Source organism: Xenopus laevis, chromosome 3S (assembly GCF_017654675.1).
Source record: "Xenopus laevis strain J_2021 chromosome 3S, Xenopus_laevis_v10.1, whole genome shotgun sequence".
Taxonomy (NCBI): domain Eukaryota; kingdom Metazoa; phylum Chordata; class Amphibia; order Anura; family Pipidae; genus Xenopus; species Xenopus laevis.
In genome coordinates this window covers 7,549,829-7,568,587 of record NC_054376.1, presented here as the reverse complement: position 1 = coordinate 7,568,587, position 18,759 = coordinate 7,549,829, and the positions used below count along the sequence as shown (strand labels likewise).

The 18,759-nt window shown below is 41.6% G+C and overlaps 1 protein-coding gene across 2 annotated transcripts in view; it reads left to right on the top strand.

The window, feature by feature from the left end:
- The window catches only part of slc36a1.S (solute carrier family 36 (proton/amino acid symporter), member 1 S homeolog), a 46,056-nt gene that overhangs the window by 5,438 nt on the left and 21,859 nt on the right, over positions 1-18,759 (top strand). For both annotated transcript variants that reach the window (XM_018254860.2, XM_018254861.2), the window contains exons 5-8: positions 1,025-1,120; positions 7,127-7,211; positions 8,433-8,651; positions 10,470-10,568. In XM_018254860.2, coding sequence (XP_018110349.1) covers positions 1,025-1,120; positions 7,127-7,211; positions 8,433-8,651; positions 10,470-10,568 — 499 coding nt within the window. The remainder of the gene's footprint in view (positions 1-1,024; positions 1,121-7,126; positions 7,212-8,432; positions 8,652-10,469; positions 10,569-18,759) is intronic.

Here is an 18,759-nt window from a genome sequence, read left to right as displayed (position 1 = left end):
GAATCACCACGTGTTTGCTTAAAGGGATACTGTCATGGGAAAAAACATTTTTTTCAAAATGAATCAGTTAATAGTGCTGATCCAGCAGAATTTTGCACTGAAATCCATTTCTCAAAAGAGCAAACAGATTTTTTTATATTTAATTTTGAAATCTGACATGGGGCTAGACATATTGTCAATTTCCCAGCTGCCCCAAGTCATGTGACTTGTGCTCTGATAAACTTCAATCACTCTTTACTGCTGTACTGCAAGTTGGAGTGATATTACCCCGCTCCCTTTTCCCCCCCAGGAGCCAAACAGAAGAACAATGGGAAGGTAACCAGAAAACAGCTCCCTAACACAAGATAACAGCTGCCTGGTAGATCTAAGAACAACACTCAATAGTAAAAACCCATGTCCCACTGAGACACATTCAGTTACATTGAGAAGAAAAACAGCAGCCTGCCAGAAAGCATTTCTCTCCTAAAGTGCAGGCACAAGTCACATGACCAGGGGCAGCTGGGAAATTGACAATATGTCTAGCCCCATGACCGATTTCAAAATTGAATATAAAAAAATCTGTTTGCTCTTTTGAGAAATGGATTTCAGTGCAGAATTCTGCTGTAGTAGCACTATTAACTGATGTGTTTTGAAATGTTTTCCGATGACAGAATCCCTTTAATATTGTTTATTCACGTAAAGTTGTAATCGGCTATGAGTGAATTCAAGCATTGCAAAACAGACTGCCTTTTAGATACTTCCTAGTAATTTCTAGGTTTGGCACCCCACATCATAGAGGCATAAGCCAAATACTTGGCCAAACTATATCTAGCTAAAACTCAGGCAGATATCCATTGGACAGGCTTGAAAATCTAGTGGGAAAGGAGCACATCAGTGCATTGATTTGGTCCTCACCCAGCAGGTTTACACAATCCACAGTGCAGAAAACTCATGGGAATTATTGCAAAGTGCCACGGGCCAATTAAATTATAGGGGTATAAAGAGTAAAAATAAAACTCATTATTTTTTTTATTTCATTCTGTAGGGACCAACGACCCTTTGTGGACTATGGAGATGCTGTGATGTACGGTATGCAGGGCTGCCCCAGCCAGTGGCTGCAGAGACATTCTGTTTGGGGGAGGTAAAAAAAGCACAAAACACATTCTGAATTGTTGTTGCTTTGCCTCCTTACAGATGAACTTTCCTTCTCATTTCATTCATTTTCCGTTCTCGTTCGTTCCCTATAATAATCTGTTACAATTGCCGAGTGGTTGGATGTGTTTCCAATCCGCCATCAGTGAATGCTTTTTCTAAGTAATGTTTGCACCCATATATAAATCTTACATGTACAGAAAAGCACATCAAGCTTTGATTTTCAGAACTGTATATATTAGCAACATGCCCTGCTTTCTTGCAACTGAGCATGCTGTAGAGTCCTGCAGCGGGTCAGGTACCTGCTGGTTATCCGCAAAAACCTGCAGTACCATGCGGATTGCAGGTAGAAGTTTCGGGAGCAGGTATAGTCGCGGGTCGGCGGTTCTCCGGGGTCACAGGTCTTCTCAATAGTGTGTTTTACTCCTTTTTTTTCTGAACTCGACTACTTCTAATGATGTCACTTCAGGTTTACAATGACAGAACTTCCTGTTTCTTGATGGTCAGAGGGTCGCGGATCAGGTTGCGGATAAGGTGCTTGTGGGCACTGGGTTGGGTAGTGGGTCCAAGTATGTGGGTCACGGGTCAGGTTCGGGTTTAACAAATTGGTTCCGCGCAGGACTCTAGCATGCTGGTGAAATAATATACATCTACCATGTGCCGAGAGAAACAGGCTATGCCTATAATCGTGAGCACAGTGCAGGAGCAATTTCATTAGGCTATATATACATTCGCCGGTGATTTTGATTCTAGCCAGCAGGAGGCAGTTTGGGGAGATTAGTCGCCCCGAAGGAAAAAAAAAGACCCGAAGCCACGAAAACAGCCGAAATTCCGAAGTGGCGAAAAGACCCAAAGCCATGAAAACAGCTGAAGCCGAAGTCCTGAAGCAGCGAAAAGACCCGAAGCCACGAAAACAGCATAAGTCCCGATGCAGCGAAAACACCCGAAGTCACGAAAACAGCCGAAATTGAAGTCCTGAAGTTTCAAAAACACCAAGAGCCACAAAAGGAGGTGGAGTTGAAGTCCTGAAGCCACGAGTTCAATTCCTCTGAACACCAATGTGTTTTTTTTATTCTTTTCAATCCCCTGGCCACCAATGTAAAACTTTTACGGAGGGCTCTGGCGCCAAAGTTTTTTTTTTTTTTTTTTTTTTTTAGCTTATAGCCCTGGTCCCCAATAGCTTTTTATAACTTGTGTCTGTAGGGGGGTTACCTTTTTTAGCGTTGATGTCTGTATGGTCTTTTAACTGTGATGTGGAGTGGGCGGGATCTGGGGTGGGGCTTGGGGGCCAGGTGCAGGGCCGGAACTAGGGGTAGGCAGAGTAGGCACGTGCCTAGGGCGCAAAGCTGGGGGGGCGCCAGGCACGTACCCGCTCTGTCCCCTACCCCATGTCCGGTCCCATCTCTCCCTGGCCGCTGCTGTAATTTGTGTGCGTAAATGCGCCTCTGCGCATGTGTGCCCGAGCACAGTTTCAGTCTCTCCCCAGCCACTGCTGGAATTCCTGTGAGTAAATGCGCTTCTGCGCATGCGTGCCCGAGCGCAGTTTCGCGCATGTGCACTTGCGTGCAGTTTCACGCATGCACAATCGAACGCGCTATCAGCCGGCGCCGTGGCCGGCCAGGTTGCCTAGGGCGCCTGGCCGGGTGGGCTGAAAATGTTGTTATACGGGGCCCCGTGATTTCTAGTGGCGGCCCTGTGTGTGACTGCTATTATTCTGAACACAACTCTATCTATATGTCCAAAATCATTTGAAAAGATGAACTGTTTGATGGGGCTAAGAGCAGTGTATATTTGTTGTATAATTAAATGTGCCATTCAGTGGTGGTATAATGTATAACCCTACCTGCTACTACTGGTTTCTGAAAGGCCTTGCAGATACTGTTGTATGAACAGGTTAACTGTGCAAATACTTGATTTATCTGTGGTTCATATCAAAGAAACCAAAGTCATTTGCCATGAGAACTCACTCAATAATCCCTTGTTCAAAGCCCTTGCACTGGAAATAATAACAGGGCAGGTGTCCAGTCTGATCAAAGCTTGTCAATATCTTGCTGAGTACAGAGGAATTGGCTACAAACAAACGACTCTGATCTAATTGGCCTTTTTGCTAAGGGCAAGTGAATGAAGTCATTGTCTGTGAGACAAGACTGTATTTAATCAGGCGGTAGCAAATGACAGCCCACGGAGAAGTACAGTTCTGTAGCACCCGCTCTCCCAGCTCCATCCCAGAAGAAATTGCATCCGAATTCTATACATTATGGGGCAGATTTATCAAGGGTCGAATTTCGAGGGTTAATAAACCCTCGAATTCGACCCTCGAAGTAAAATCCGATTATCGAATTCGAAGGATATTAGCGCAAATACTTCGATCGAACAATCGAATAAAAGTCGAACGATAAAATCCTTCGATTCGAACGATTTTAATCCATCGATCGAAGGATTTTTATTCGATCATCAAAAACTTAGAAAAGTGCTGGGGAAGGTCCCCATAGGCTAACATTGAACCTCGGTAGGTTTAAACTGGCGAAGTAGGTAGTCGAAGTATTTTTTAAAGAGACAGAACTTCGACTCTCGAATAGTCGAACGATTTTTACTTCGACTTGAAGGTCGTAGTAGCCTATTCGATGGTCGAAGTACCCAAAAAAATTACTTCGAAATTTGAATTTTTTTTCATTCGAATCCTTCACTCGAGCTTAGTAAATGTGCCCCTTATAGTAAGGGAGATGAAAATATTGACTAAACTGTGGTCCCATTGTCACCTGTACAGATATGGAATGTCGCTATGACATCTACTACATGTAGGGGCAAATTTACTAAAGAAAAACCAGATAGAAGGTGGATTGCGAAACCAATATATTAAAAATACGATTTATTGTTTATATAATCTCTAAAACACTGGTCGGCCGGGAGACACCATGAATAATTTAAGAATAAATGTACATAAAACCAATAATATATGAAATCCAGGTGGGTAATCCCTTTTCCAGTAAGGAAATTCAAATTACTGTTCCTTGGTTGTGGTGTATGCTTGTAATTTAAAGGACAAGAAAAAGGTTGTGAGTTGTAGTAGTTGTAGTAAGTTATTCCAATTAAGATTCTCCCAATATGGTGAAGCAATGAAGTATGCAGAGTGCTTTACTTTAACAGGCTTATCAATGAGTAGCTAGATATAGGGAGCAGATATTTTCAAATAGATGTACTGGGGCGTCCCCCACTCCCTCCTCCTCCTTGCCAGCTGTAACAGCCCCCCAAAAAGAAGTTGGAATGGTCTCGCCAGATTCAAAGTTCTCAAGTGCAGAGCCGGGTTTGAACTCTCAGCAGCCTCAAGCCAGTTTCACAAATTCGCTTCTCTGCAGCTGTCCTTTTCACGAGGATCCAAGATGGCGCACCGTCTGTTTTAGTGCGTGCGCTCCAAACTCCGATTTCTTTTCACGATCTTCCGCTGCTTCACCGATTTCACAAACTAGCGGATCACGGAACACCAGCCGCTTACAAATTTTCACGATTTATTCGTTGTTTGAATTAAAAGCGTACAAAAATAGAAGTCCGGACCAAGGAGTGTTTTAGAGATCATAAAAGCAATAAATCGTATTTTTAATATATTGGTTTCGTAATCTATTTTTTTGTATATTGATTTTTATCCCCAAAAGGACCATGGGGATTGAAGGTGTGCAGTCCTGACCAGTAGAATAACTTTCCCCTTTCTGTCACAAGACTCTTATTTGGCAAATTTACTTAAGGGAGAATTTTTTCGCCAGTGAAGTCTCCGCCGCACTTCTTCAGGCGCAAATTCGCTTCCACTATGCTAATTCACTAAAATGCGAATCTCTGTAGCCTAACGCTGGCGAAGTTTCGCTAGCGTTAATTCGTCAGCACGAGCATATATTATAACGTTCAATTCTGCTTAGCGAAACTTCGTTAGTATTCTTACGTTTAGTTCAATTAGGATAGGGCGGGTACATATAGTTCGTATATACGTCTTTATTAGAGATGGTGCAAATACTTGAAGTGGCCACTTATTATTACACATGTCCAAGGAAGCAAAATAAAAACAAAAGAGATCCTCTAATGCCCTAGACATGAGCCCACCCTAAAACAAATGTGACATGCCCCTCAAATGGTTGGGAAATAAATATTAACACAAAAAGCTTTTAATAGTTAGAACTTTTCAAGTCAATCTCGCTTTAAAATATGAAAAAACGCCAGCGTTTTTTAGAACTTTGATGAGTTTCCGGCATACAGGATATGATGTCACTGACATAAGATTGCGGAGGATGTAGCTTCATCTTATCAGGTCGCCAGGTCTAAGGTGGTGAAGGAAACTCTGGTGAAAGAGGTAACGTTCTGTAATATTCGCACTTTGCGGAGTAACGATTGTTCGCCTGGGCGAAATTTTGGCTGGCGATAGGACGCGAAACTGCGATAGAGACTGTCTCTTTCACTTGCCCTCTAGGCCTGTTAGTAAATTGGCGATGTCCCAGCAGATTGGATTTCGGATTAATTTTCGCTAGCGACGGCCACTTCGCCCTTTAGTAAATCTGCCCGTAGTATGTATGCTTCACAGTCAAGATCAACCAGCCAACTGTACTCCAGCTAAAGCCTTTTGCTTGATAAGCACAACTTGCACTCAGATAACTACATGGCACACATCTCTGCACCTCTGTTATTGGGCACAATGCTGGAATTCTGGCAAAGAGTGCTAAACTGTGGGTAAAAACATTATTTTATTTTACTTATTTTGTAAATATGCTCTTCAACTTCCAAGTACATGGTAACCAGTCTTTTAGCTACCACTAGATGGCTCTAGTCCCCAACTATTTAGTAGAGCAACAGTAGAGAACTTAAAGGGATTTTTTATGATGCAGTTTTTATTTCTAAATTATACTGTTTACACTGCAAATAATTCACTCTACAATATAACCAGCAAGTGTATTTTTTTTTTATTTGTAATTGGTAGGGATGCACCGAATCCAGGATTCGGGCAGGATTCAGGCTTTTTCAGCAGGATTCGGATTCGGGCGAATTCTTCTACCCGGCAGAACGGAATCCAAATCCTAATTTGCATATGTAAATTAGGGGCAGGGAGGGAAATTGCGTTTTTGTCACAAAACAAGGAAGTAAAAACTGTTTTCCCCTTCCCACTCCTAATTTGCATATGCAAATGCATATGCAAATTAGGGTTCGGTATTGGGACGAATCTTTCGCGAAGAATTTGTGGGTTCGGCCGAATCCAAAATAGTGGATTCGGTGCATCCCTAAATATTGATGTGTAGGCGCCATCTCAGGTTATTTTGCCTGGTCATGTGCTTTCAGAAAGAGCCAGCACTTTAGGATGGAACTGCTTTCTGACAGGCTGTTGTTTCTCCTACTCAATGTAACTGAATGTGTCGCAGTGGGACCTGGATTTTTACTATTGAGTGCTGTTCTTAGATCTACCAGGCAGCCGTTATCTTGTGTTAGGGAGCTGCTATCTGGTTACCTTCCCATTGTTCTGCTGATGGGCTGCTGGGGGGAAAAGGTGATATCACTCCAATTTGCAGTGCAGCAGTAAGGGTCAGGACACACACTCAGATTCAGGGAGATTAGTCGACTAATCTCCCTGAACTGCCTCCCGCTGGCTAGAATGTAAATCGAGGAAACTTCGGGCGACTTCGGAAAACAAAGTGCTCTGAGTGCCATCCTGGCGATTTACATTCTAGCCGGCAGAAGGCAGTTCGGGGAGATTAGTGGACCCCAAGAAGAGGAGATTTGTCGCTGGGTTACTAATCTTCCCGAATCTGAGAGTTTGCCCTGACTTTAAAGAGTGACTGAAGTTTATCAGAGCACAAGTCACATGACTGGGGGCACCTGGGAAACTGACAATATGTCTAGCCCCATGCCAGATTCCAAAATTAGATATAAAAAAATTTGAACAGATTTCAGTGCACAATTCTGCTGGAGCAGCACTATTAACTGATGCGTTTTGAAAACCCTTATTTTTCTCTTATACTTTCAGAAGGATTGTTGGATTCTTCTTGATCCTCACGCAACTGGGATTTTGTTGCGTCTACTTTGTGTTCCTGGCTGACAATATCAAACAGGTATGCAAATTCATCTCAGCGGGCTCCAGTCTAGTCGCTACTAATTTTGCACTTCTGTATACTGATATATGTTTTCCTTTGTAGAAGTGAATCATGGGTAAGGAAAAGTCACATACTGGGAATCTCACAAATATGTATTAATTGACTGAAAATAAATACAATAAAATCTATGCATGCTAATGCAATATTCTGATTTTACCAACTATAGTCATTTTCTCCATTTGTTAAAGGAGAACTAAAGCTTAATTAAAGAAGTAGCTAAAAATGTTGTACATGATGTTTTGTGTTTCTGTACCAGCCCAAGGCAACCACAGCCCTTTAGCAGTAAAGATCTGTGTCTCCAAAGATGCCCCAGTAGCTCCCCATCTTCTTTTCTGCTGATTCACTGCACATGCTCTGTGCTGCTGTCACTTACTGAGCTTAGGGAGCCACTCACAATATACAGTACACATAGAATAGAAATGTCACAATATAAGGCTGATTAGTAATTAATATAAATAATTACTACATGGCAGCACAGAAACCAGTGCAATTAGCATCAGAATTTAATAATCAGCAAACCTGTAGCATCAGCTTATATTACAGGGGAAGCTCATTTTCTGCTGGATAATTAGTGACGAGCCCTAAGCTTAGCTTCTCAACAGCCAATCAGAGCCCACTGAGCATGTGAGTGTCACAGACACTTTCCAAGATGGTGACCCCCTGTGACAAGTTTGAAGTCCTGGATCATTGCTGCTATTGACAAGCTGACACTTTAGGCTGGTGCAGTAAGTTTGATATTTAAAATATGGCATATTCATATTAAGGGTTTAGTTCTCCTTTAAACTCTTTTATATTCACCAGTTTATGAAGGAAGTGCAAGCACATTTTAATTATAGCTTTTTCTGTAGGTTTACTAGAAATACAACTAATTTGGCTGCTCTTTTCAGCTTTATTTAATTGTGTGCACAGCTTGTGGGTTTGACTCATGCATGTGAATGCAATCTATCAAGTTCTTTTCCACACAATAAGGTTTCTAGTATTCCGTTATATGAACACAGATCATGCAATTACATTATATTTTTATAATACTCGGCCTTTATGTGGCCTCATGTTTCTGTTTGAATAATATGCAGCATTAACTGAATTGTTGCAGTGTATCTGGTATGAACCTCTTCAGATGTTTTATTCTCCAACCATGGCTCTTTCCTTGGTCCATAATTTCTCTTTGTGTCTTTAAAGGTGGTAGAAGCAGCTAATGGCACGACTAATGACTGCAGCTCCAATGAAACCGTGGTACTCGTAGAAAGTATGGATTCCAGGTTATACATTCTCTCGTTCCTGCCTTTCCTCATCTTGCTGGTCTTCATTACCAACCTGCGCTACTTGTCCATCTTCTCATTGCTGGCCAATATCTCCATGCTGGGCAGTGTTATCATGATCTACCAGTATATTGGCAGGGTAAGACAGTTTGGGAAGAGTCTTCCTTTTTCATTTTTGTTGACATGCCTGTTATAAATATCTTCAGGTACAACTGTTGTCTAAATTAGGTGAAGGGCAGAGACACACGGTCAGATTCGGGGAGATTAGTTGCCCCGAACTAGAGTCCTGTGCGGAACCAATTTCTAAGACCCGACCCAAACTGCAATCCGCATAATTACCCACTTTGATCCACTACCCGACCCGCAACTGCCTTATCCGCAACCCGACCCGTGACCAGCAGACCACCATCAAACAGGAAGTGATGGTGCTGCAAACCGGACGTGACATCATCAAAAGTGGACAGAAACAAGTTTTGTAAAATATAGACAATATTACTTAAGATAAGAAATTTAGATCAGACCCACAACTCGACCCGCCACTCGCAGACCCACGGGTATACCTGCACCTGAAAATCCACCCCTCATTCCACAGGGTACCCGCTTTTTTTGCGGGTACCCGACCCGCTGCAGGACTCTACCTTTTGCCTCTGCCTTCCCGCCAGCTAGAATGTAAATCACCGGCGGGATGGCACTCTGAGTGCTTTGTTTTCCGAAGTCGCCCGAACTTTGGGCGACTTCAGAAAACTAAGCGTTCCGAATGCCATCCTGCGATTTGCATTCTTGCCAGCAGGGAGGCAGTTCAGGGAGATTAGTCACCCCGAAGAAGAGGCGATTTGTCGCGGGGCGACTAATCTCCCTGAATCTGACCATGTGTCTCCGCCCTAAAGGATAAGTAAACCTTTAAAATAAGTGAATGTAAATTGATGAGAGTGCTATGCTAAGCACTTTTGTGATTTACATACATTATTAATTTTCTTTTTATTCCAAGATATTAAGGGATACTGTCATGGGAAAAAACATTTTTTTCAAAATGAATCAGTTAATAGTGCTGCTCCAGCAGAATTCTGCACTGAAATCTATTTCTCAAAAGAGCAAACAGGCACAAGTCACATGACCAGGGGCAGCTGGGAAATTGACAATATGTCTAGCCCCATGTCAGATTTCAAAATTCAATATAAAAAAAATCTGTTTGCTCTTTTGATAAATGGATTTCAGTGCAGAATTGTGCTGGAGTAGCACTATTAACTGATTAACTAACTGATGTTTTTTCCTTTAAGGGATACATGTGCTGTTAATATGAATGAATTTTGTTCCAACAGCGCCACCTGCTGATCAGTTTCTGACCAGTCTGACCACCAAGTAGTCAAGGAAGTTGTCAGGAGAAAGAAAGAGGCTGCTCTGATGTTCTTCTGCTTAGGAAAACAATTAGAAACCTTTCTCAAATCTTTCCTAAGCAGAAGAACATCAGAACGGCCTCTTTCTTTCTCCTGACAAGTTCCAGAGGTGCTTAGAATAGCACTCTCATCAATTTTACATTTATTTATTTTAACGGTTTGCTTATCCTGGCTCTTGTGGGCCTCGCTGGCCCAGATCCACACCCAGATTCACTGGATTCTTCCTGCCAGGACCTCACTTTTATGCGGAAAAATATAGTGCATATGCGCGTGCAGCGGGGGGGCAGAGTGGGCCCTGGACAGCAGGCCCCGGGCCCCCTAGTCCAACCCTGCACATAATAATGAATAACATGAAAAAACATAAATGAAAATCATGTATAAAGTTAGCCGTGCATATACAAATAACTTCATTCTAAACATATTAGCAGTATGTGTATTTTGAGCATATAACGGATATCAAGTCTGTTTATTGATTTTGAGCTAAATTAGTCTTCAGATTAAATCTTGCAGGTAGTCATGAGAGAATTATAGGACCTGCTCTCACTATTGCTTACTTCTTCTAGGATATCCCGGACCCCACACATCTATCTTATGTATCCAGTTGGAGGTCTTATGCTCTCTTCTTTGGCACTGCAATTTTTGCCTTTGAGGGCATTGGAGTGGTGAGTTGGCACACAGGATTTTTATGTTACGTAAAATCGATTGACAATTACATGATCTTTTATGCAGGATTCTTGGGTTCTATAATTTCTGGATAAGGAATCTTTCCGTAAAGGGATGCTGTCATTATTTTTTTATGGTGTAGCTTTTATTTCTAAATCACATTGTTCACACTGCAAATAATTCACTGTACCATAAAAATTTTTATTCCTGACAACAAGTATATATTTTTTAGTTATAATATTGGTATGTAGGCGCCATCTCGGGTCATTTTGCTTCATCATGTGCTTTCAGAAAGAGCCAGCACTTCACAACAGAACTGCTTTCTGATACGCTAATGTTTCTTCTACTCAATGTAACTGAAGAAGTCGCAGTGGGACTTAGATTTTTTTTATATTGAGTGTAGTAATGTGCGGGTCAGAATTTCCCCGACCCGCACATAACCCGCCTTCTCTTAGCCCGTACCCGCCCCCATCCGCACTTCCTGGTTGCTTTTATAGACCCGCGCTGACCTGCCCCGCTGATGACAAAAGGGGGCGGGGCGAGCAGGCGCATCATCTATAAAAGATGAACCCGGAAGTCTTAAGCCAGCTTTTGACGAGGGAGAGCACCGCGCCACCCGAGAAGAAGTGTGCGAGATCACCAGAACACACCTGACCCGCAGGTATCGGGTCGGCCCGCACATCACTAATTGAGTGCTGTTCTTAGAACTACCAGGAAGCTGTTATCTGGTTACCTTCCCATTATTCTGTTGATGGGCTGCTGGGGGAGGGGTGATTTCACCCCAACTTGCAGTGCATCAGCAAAGAGTGACTGAAGTTTATCAGAGCACAATTCACATGACTGGGGGCACCTGGGAAACTGAAAATATGTCTAGCCCCAACAGCGCTACCTGCTGGTCAGGTGGACCAGTCTGACCACCAAGTAGTCAAGGAAGTTGTCAGTAGATGTTCTCTGATGTTCTTCTGCTTAGGAAAGATTTGAGAAAAGTTTCTAATTGTTTTTCTAAGCAGAAGAACATCAGAGCAGCCTCTTTCTTTCTCCTGACAACTTCCTTGACTACTTGGTGGTCAGACGGATCAGAAACTGACCAGCAGGTGGCGCTGTTGGAACAAAATTCATTCATATTAACAGCACATGTATCCCTTAATATCTTGGAATAAAAAGAAAATAAATAATGAATGTAAATGACAAAAGTGCTTAGAATAGCATTCTCATCAATTTTACAGTCACTTATATTAATGGTTTATTCATCCTTTAAATGTCCAAGTCATGCTTAAGCATTGGGTGACCATTCTTTATCAAGATGGGCAGTGCTTGTGGAAACAATCCTGAAATACCATAAAATGTAGATATCAGAATAATGAATGAATGAAGGGTCTCCTTACATTCTGATTTTCTTATTTGTGGCTTGAATTCCAAACAAGTTACAGAATACGTAATCTGAAGGAAGAGCAATTGATAAATATGTTGTATCTGCTCTTGTCCATTCCATTAATGTTTCCTTAAAGGGATACTGTCATGGGAAAAAAAATGTTTCAAAAGGCATCAGTTAATAGTGCTGCTCCAGCAGAATTCTGCACTGAAATCCATTTCTCAAAAGAGCAAACAGATTTTTTTTATATTCAATTTTGAAATCTGACATATTGTCAATTTCCCAGCTGACCCAAGTCATGTGACTTGTGCTCTGATAAACTTCAATCACTCTTTACTGCTGTACTGCAAGTTGGAGTGATATCACCCCCCTCCCTTTTCCTCCCCAGCAGCCAAACAAAAGAACAATGGGAAGGTAACCAGATAGCAGCTCCCTAACAGAAGATAACAGCTGCCTGGTAGAGCTAAGAACAGCACTCAATAGTAAAAACCCATGTCCCACTGAGACACATTCAGTTACATTGAGAAGGAAAAACAGCAGCCTGCCAGAAAGCAGTTCCATCCTAAAGTGCAGGCACAAGTCACATGACCTGGGGCAGCTGGGAAATTGACAAAATGTCTAGCCCCATGTCAGATTTCATAATTGAATATAAAAAAATCTGTTTGCTCTTTTGAGAAATGAATTTCAGTGCAGAATTCTGCTGGAGCAGCACTATTAACTGATGTGTTTTGATAAAAACATGTTGTCCAATGACAGGATCCCTTTAAGGATAAGGCCATCAAGTGGTCAAGTGGTTGCACACGTGGAATGAAATTTCTACGACATATCACTTCAAAGCCTTCATTTCTTTGAGCCTTTAATTAAATTGTAGATTCTTGGTTGTGTTGAAGGCCATTTTATTCTTTGTAGAGCCTTCTGGCTATTGAATGCCGTCTCTGATGTACATTCAGCGTTTTATTAGGAACTAGCTGCTAATTAAGCTTCTCATTGTCACAGTGGCATCTTATAGACTTGCATTCCTTCATTGCAAACCTTTTCGAGTGGACTTAACCTTGCTGTGTTTATACAAACCTACAATTCATGTGAGTTGAATGTTGGCTGCTGCATGCAAGACACTCTAGCACGGGGTAATGTCAAGATCTTTGAATCATGCCTATACTGAATTCCATTATATCAAATAATGTGTGAACATCCCCCAGTTGGTTGGCTGGCTAATATCTACATTGACCTTGTGCTTAAAGGGATCCTGTCATTGGAAAACATGTTTTTTTCAAAACGCATCAGTTAATAGTGCTACTCCAGCAGAATTCTGCACTGAAATCCATTTCTCAAAAGAGCAAACAGATTTTTTTATATTCAATTTTGAAATCTGACATTTTGTCAATTTCCCAGCTGCCCCAAGTCATGTGACTTGTGCCTGCACTTTAGGAGAGAAATGCTTTCTGGCAGGCTGCTGTTTTTCCTTCTCAATGTAACTGAATGAGTCTCAGTGAGACATGGGTTTTTACTATTGAGTGTTGTTCTTAGATCTACCAGGCAGCTGTTATCTTGTGTTACGGAGCTGCTATCTGGTTACCTTCCCATTGTTCTTTTGTTTGGCTGCTGGGGGGGAAAAGGAAGGGGGTGATACGACTCCAACTTGCAGTACAGCAGTAAAGAGTGATTGAAGTTTATCAGAGCACAAGTCACATGACTTGGGGCAGCTGGGAAATTGACAAAATGTCTAGCCCCGTGTCAGATTTCAAAATTGAATATAAAAAAATCTGTTTGCTCTTTTGAGAAATGGATTTCAGTGCAGAATTCTGCTGGAGCAGCACTATTAACTGATTCATTTTGAAAAAAAATGTTTTTCCCATGACAGTATCCCTTTAAATACAGTAAGTGGAATTGTCATAGGTGTGCAAATGGCTTTATAGGTTTGTACACTAGGTATCTGTGTATAACCACCTTTATTATATATATACTATACATTATATACTACAATGCTTTCACTTTGGACAGTGATCCCCAACCAGGGATTCTTGAGCAACATGGTGCCCTCCACTCTCATTGATGTTCCCCTCAGTGGCCTCATAGTAAGTGACCATTTTGGCTTAAAATAGAGTCCTGCGCGGCACCAATTTGTTAAACCCGACCCGCAACCCGCAACGGTCCCACAACCCGCATACTTACCCATTTGGACCCACTACATGACCCGAAAGTACCTTCTCCGCAACCCGACCCGCTGACCATCAAGAAACAAGAAGTGCTGTCATTGTAAACCGGAAGTGACATCATTAGAAGTAGGCATGATGAGAAAAAAGGAGTAAAACGGGAAGTGATGTGATTGTAAACTGGAAGTGACATCATTCGAAGTAGGCGTGATCAGAAAAAAAAGGGAGTAAAACTCGCTATTGAGAAGACTTGTGACCCGATCCATGACCTGCAAACCCGGAGAACCGCCGACCCGCATCTATACCTGCTCCCAAAACTTCTACCTGCAACCCGAAGGGTACCGCAGGTTGTTACGGGTAACCCGTGGGTACCCGACCCACTGCAAGACTCTAGCTTAAGGCCCAATAATTCTTAAAATTTGTAAATTTCCAGTGAAATTCGCAAAACAGAGAAAAATTTGCTAATTTTAACGCCAGCAACAACGACAATTTGATATACACCTATTTTGTCCAATTGCATTAAAGTCAATGGGCGTGCGTTTAATTGTCGCCAGCGTTGGAATTGTCGCCCACGTCCAAAAACTTGGACGTCGCCGAAAATTTGCAGTAAATTCGCTAATTTATTTGCCGGCCGAATAAATTCGCCCATCACTAGTTATAAGTTCCTTCCATATGATATCTCCTCCTTTCATCTCATTCATCCACTTGGGAGAACCCAGATAATTGGCTTGATAAAAAAAGTTACTTATATAAATTACTGAATAAAAAATGACTAAAATACTAGGTGGGATTAGAAACAACCAGTGACGCACAGTTTGGGGAGTAGAGCTGGGAAACCATGCCCCAGGCGGGTCAGACTGCCTTGTTAGTAAAGCATTCACACAAACTCTTTCCCTGATGATGTCACAGTTTTAATCCACCCATTTGTGACATCAACAAAGTGGGCTTGGTCCAGGCTTAAAGGAGAACTAAACCCTAAAAATGAATATGGCCAAAAATGCCATATTTTATATCTTATTGCACAAGGCTAAAGTTCCAGCTTGTCAATAGCAGCAATGATCCAGGACTTCAAACTTGTCACAGGGGGTCACCATCTTGGAAAGTGTCTTGACACTCACATGCTCAGTGGGCTCTGATTGGCTGTTGAGAAGCTAAGCTTAGGGCTCGTCACTAATTATCCAGCACAAAATGAGCTTCCCTGGCTGTAATATAAGCTGATGCTACAGGTTTGCTGATTATTAAATTCTGATGCTAATTGCACTGGTTTCTGTGCTGCCATGTAGTAATTATCTGTATTATCTGTAAGGCTAATAATCAGCCTTATACTGTGACAATTCTATTCTATGGGAACTGTATATTGTACCTAAGCTCAGTAAGTGACAGCAGCACAGAGCATGTGCAGTGAATGAGCAGAAAAGAAGATGGGCAGCTACTGGGGCATCTTTGGAGACACAGATCTTTACTGCTAAAGGGCTGTGGTTGCCTTGGGCTGGTACAGAAGCACAAAACATCATGTACAACATTTCCATCTTCTTTAATTAAGCGTTAGTTCTCCTTTAAAGATCAGAGGAACCTATCTGTACAGAATTGTCCAGTTTGCATACATTTGCTGACACTGAGACAAGCTGAAGAATTGATTTAAAGGACATCACGGTAGGTAACATGTAAGGTTGTACTGAATCCAGGATTTGACCACACTCTAGCACTTTTTTGTGTATTTTGGTTTTGGCCGAATACTAAGCATTCAGCTGAATCAAATCTGAACTGTAATTGAATGCTCTGGATGACCGATCTTGCATTCTAAAAAAAAAATGTGTTAATATTAAAATTATGTTTTGGATTCGGATTTGGATTATTCCATATTATGGAACTGGTGCGCCCCTAGTAAGATGCAGCATAAAAATGGTTTCTTTTTCAGCCTATAATGTATGTTTGCCTGTATGTAAATTACAATGTGACATAGAAATGTGAGAGTACTTCCTCCTATAAATTACAGTCATGCCTGAGCCAGAAATGAATCAATGTTTAATTGGTATTCTGTGTCATTTCATGCCAATTTGAACCCTAAATTGGGGTCTAATGGAAATAGTATGTCATTTCAGTTTCAATCAGCTTCAGTGTAAAATACAGGGCACAGCAATGTTATCATTCAGTTTAGTCTCAACTGTATTCTGCAATACTTCATTTTGCTTCAGTACCGGATATACTCGAGTATAAGCCGAGTTTTTCAGCCCCCAAAATATGCTGAAAAACTCTCCCTCGGCTTATACTCGGGTCAAGCGCAAAAAATGGTCGCCGGCATCCAAAAACGAGACGCCGGCACCTACAATGGGAGCAGAAACCCTAAATTAATTTTTTAAATGAAACATACCAGAAGCTGCTGGATTTCTCACCCTCGGCTTATACTCTAGTCAATAAGCTTTCCCAGTTTTTGGAGGTAAAATTAGGTACCTCGGCTTACACTCGGGACGGCTTATACTCGTGTATATACGGTACATTCTACCAGTTCTAATTTTGCTCCCCAGGCATACCTGGCATGTAGAATGTGTGACTGGGAATTTGATTGGATAACTCTTCATTGGTTGGATTCCACATCTCCTCTCAGTTGTTGTCTTAGTCTGTATCTTGTATAACTGTAACCTGAATTCTTTAAACGTACAGGTATGGGACCTGTTTTCCAGAATGCTCCGGACCTGGGGTTTTCCGGATAATGGATCTTTCCGTAATTTGGGTCTTCATGCCTTAAGTCCACTAGAAATTCATGTAAACATTAAATAAACCCAATAGGCTGGTTTTGCTTCCAATAAGTATTAATTATATCTCAGTTGGGATCAAGTACAAGCGACTGTTTTATTATTACACAGAAAAAGGAATCATTTTTAAAAAATTTATATTATTTGGATAAAATGGAGTCTATGGGAGACATTCGGAGCTTTCTGGATGTCGGGTTTCCGGATAAGGGATCCTATACCTGTATATTTATGCACTAATGGAAGGGTAACCAGTCAACTAGTTTTTAGAGTAATACAGTGAAAATGCAACAATATGAGTAGTGATGGGCGAATCTGCGACGTTTTGCTTCGCCGAAAAATTTCCCGCATAATTCGCGAAACTGCAGAAAATTTGTGAAACTGAGCCAACATCTCGTTTTTGACGCCGGCGTCCGTTTTTGACAGAAATTCGCGATTGGCGAATAAATTCACCCATCGCTAAATATGAGCAATTAGGCAAAATGATCATAGAATATCAGGAAATTATTCAGTGTAACCTATTAACAAATACATTAAAGGGATTCTGACATGATTTTTATGATGTCGTTTTTATTTCTAAATTACGCTGTTTACACTTCAAATAATTCACTCTACCATGTAAAATTTGATTCCTGAACCAACAAGTGTATTTTTTTTAATTTATAATATTGGTGTGTAGGCTAGAGTCCTGCAGTGTGTAGGCTAGAGTCCTGCAGCGGGTTGGGTACCTGCGGGTTACCCACAAAAAAAGTGGGTACCCTGCGGAATGAGGGGAATATTTTTAGGTGCAGGTATAGATGCGGGTCTCATCTAAATTTCTTATCTTATGTAATATTGTCTATATTTTACTCCTTTTAAAGTTTTACATAACTTGTTTCTGTCCCCGCCCACTTTTTATGATGTCACTTCCGGTTTGCAGCACCATCACTTCCTGTTTGGTGGTCGGCGGGTTGCGGGTCAGGTTGTGGATAAGGCAGTTGCGGGTCTAGATCGGATAGTGGATTAAAGTGGGTTAATATGCGGGTTGTGGTTCGGGCTGCGGGGTCGGGTCATTTTGCCTGGTCATGTGCTTTTAGAAAGAGCCAGCACTTTAGGATGGAACTGCTTTCTGGCAGGCTGTTGTTTCTCCTACTCAATGTAACTGAATGTGCCCCTGTGGGACTTGGATTTTTAATATTGAGTGTTGTTCTTAGATCTACCAGGCAGCTGTTATCTTGTGTTAGGAAGCTGTTATCTGGTTACCTTCCCTGCTGATGGGCTGCTGGGGGGGGTGATATCACTCCAACTTGCAGTGCAGCAGTAAAGAGTGACTGACTGAAGTTTATCAGAGCACAAGTCACATGACCGGGGGCAGCTGGGAAACTGACAAAATGTCTAGCTCCATGTCAGATTTCAAAATTAAATATAAAAAAACGGTTTGCTCTTTTGAGAAACGGATTTCAGTGCAGGAGCAGCACTATTAACTGATGCGTTTTTCCATGACAGTATCTTTTTAAAGGAATTGTTCAGTATAAAAATAAAAACTGGGTAAATAGATATCGGTAGGCTGTGCAAAATAAAAAATGTTTCTAATATAGTTAGTTAGCCAAAAATGTAATGTATAAAGGCTGGAGTGACTGGATGTGTAACATAATAGCCTGAACACTACTTCCTGCTTTTCAGTTCTCTTGGTTTCCACTGATTGGTTATCAGGCAGTAACCAATCAGCGACTTGGGGGGGGGGCACATGGGTTAAACCTGTTGCTGCTGAATGCTGAGGATCAATTTCAAACTCACTGAACAGTTATGTCCCATGTGGCCCCCCTTTAAGTCGCTGACTAACTCAGAGTTAGAGAGCTGAAAAGCAGGAAGTAGTGTTCTGGCTATTATGTTACACATTCAGTCACTACAGCCTTTATACATTACATATTTGGCT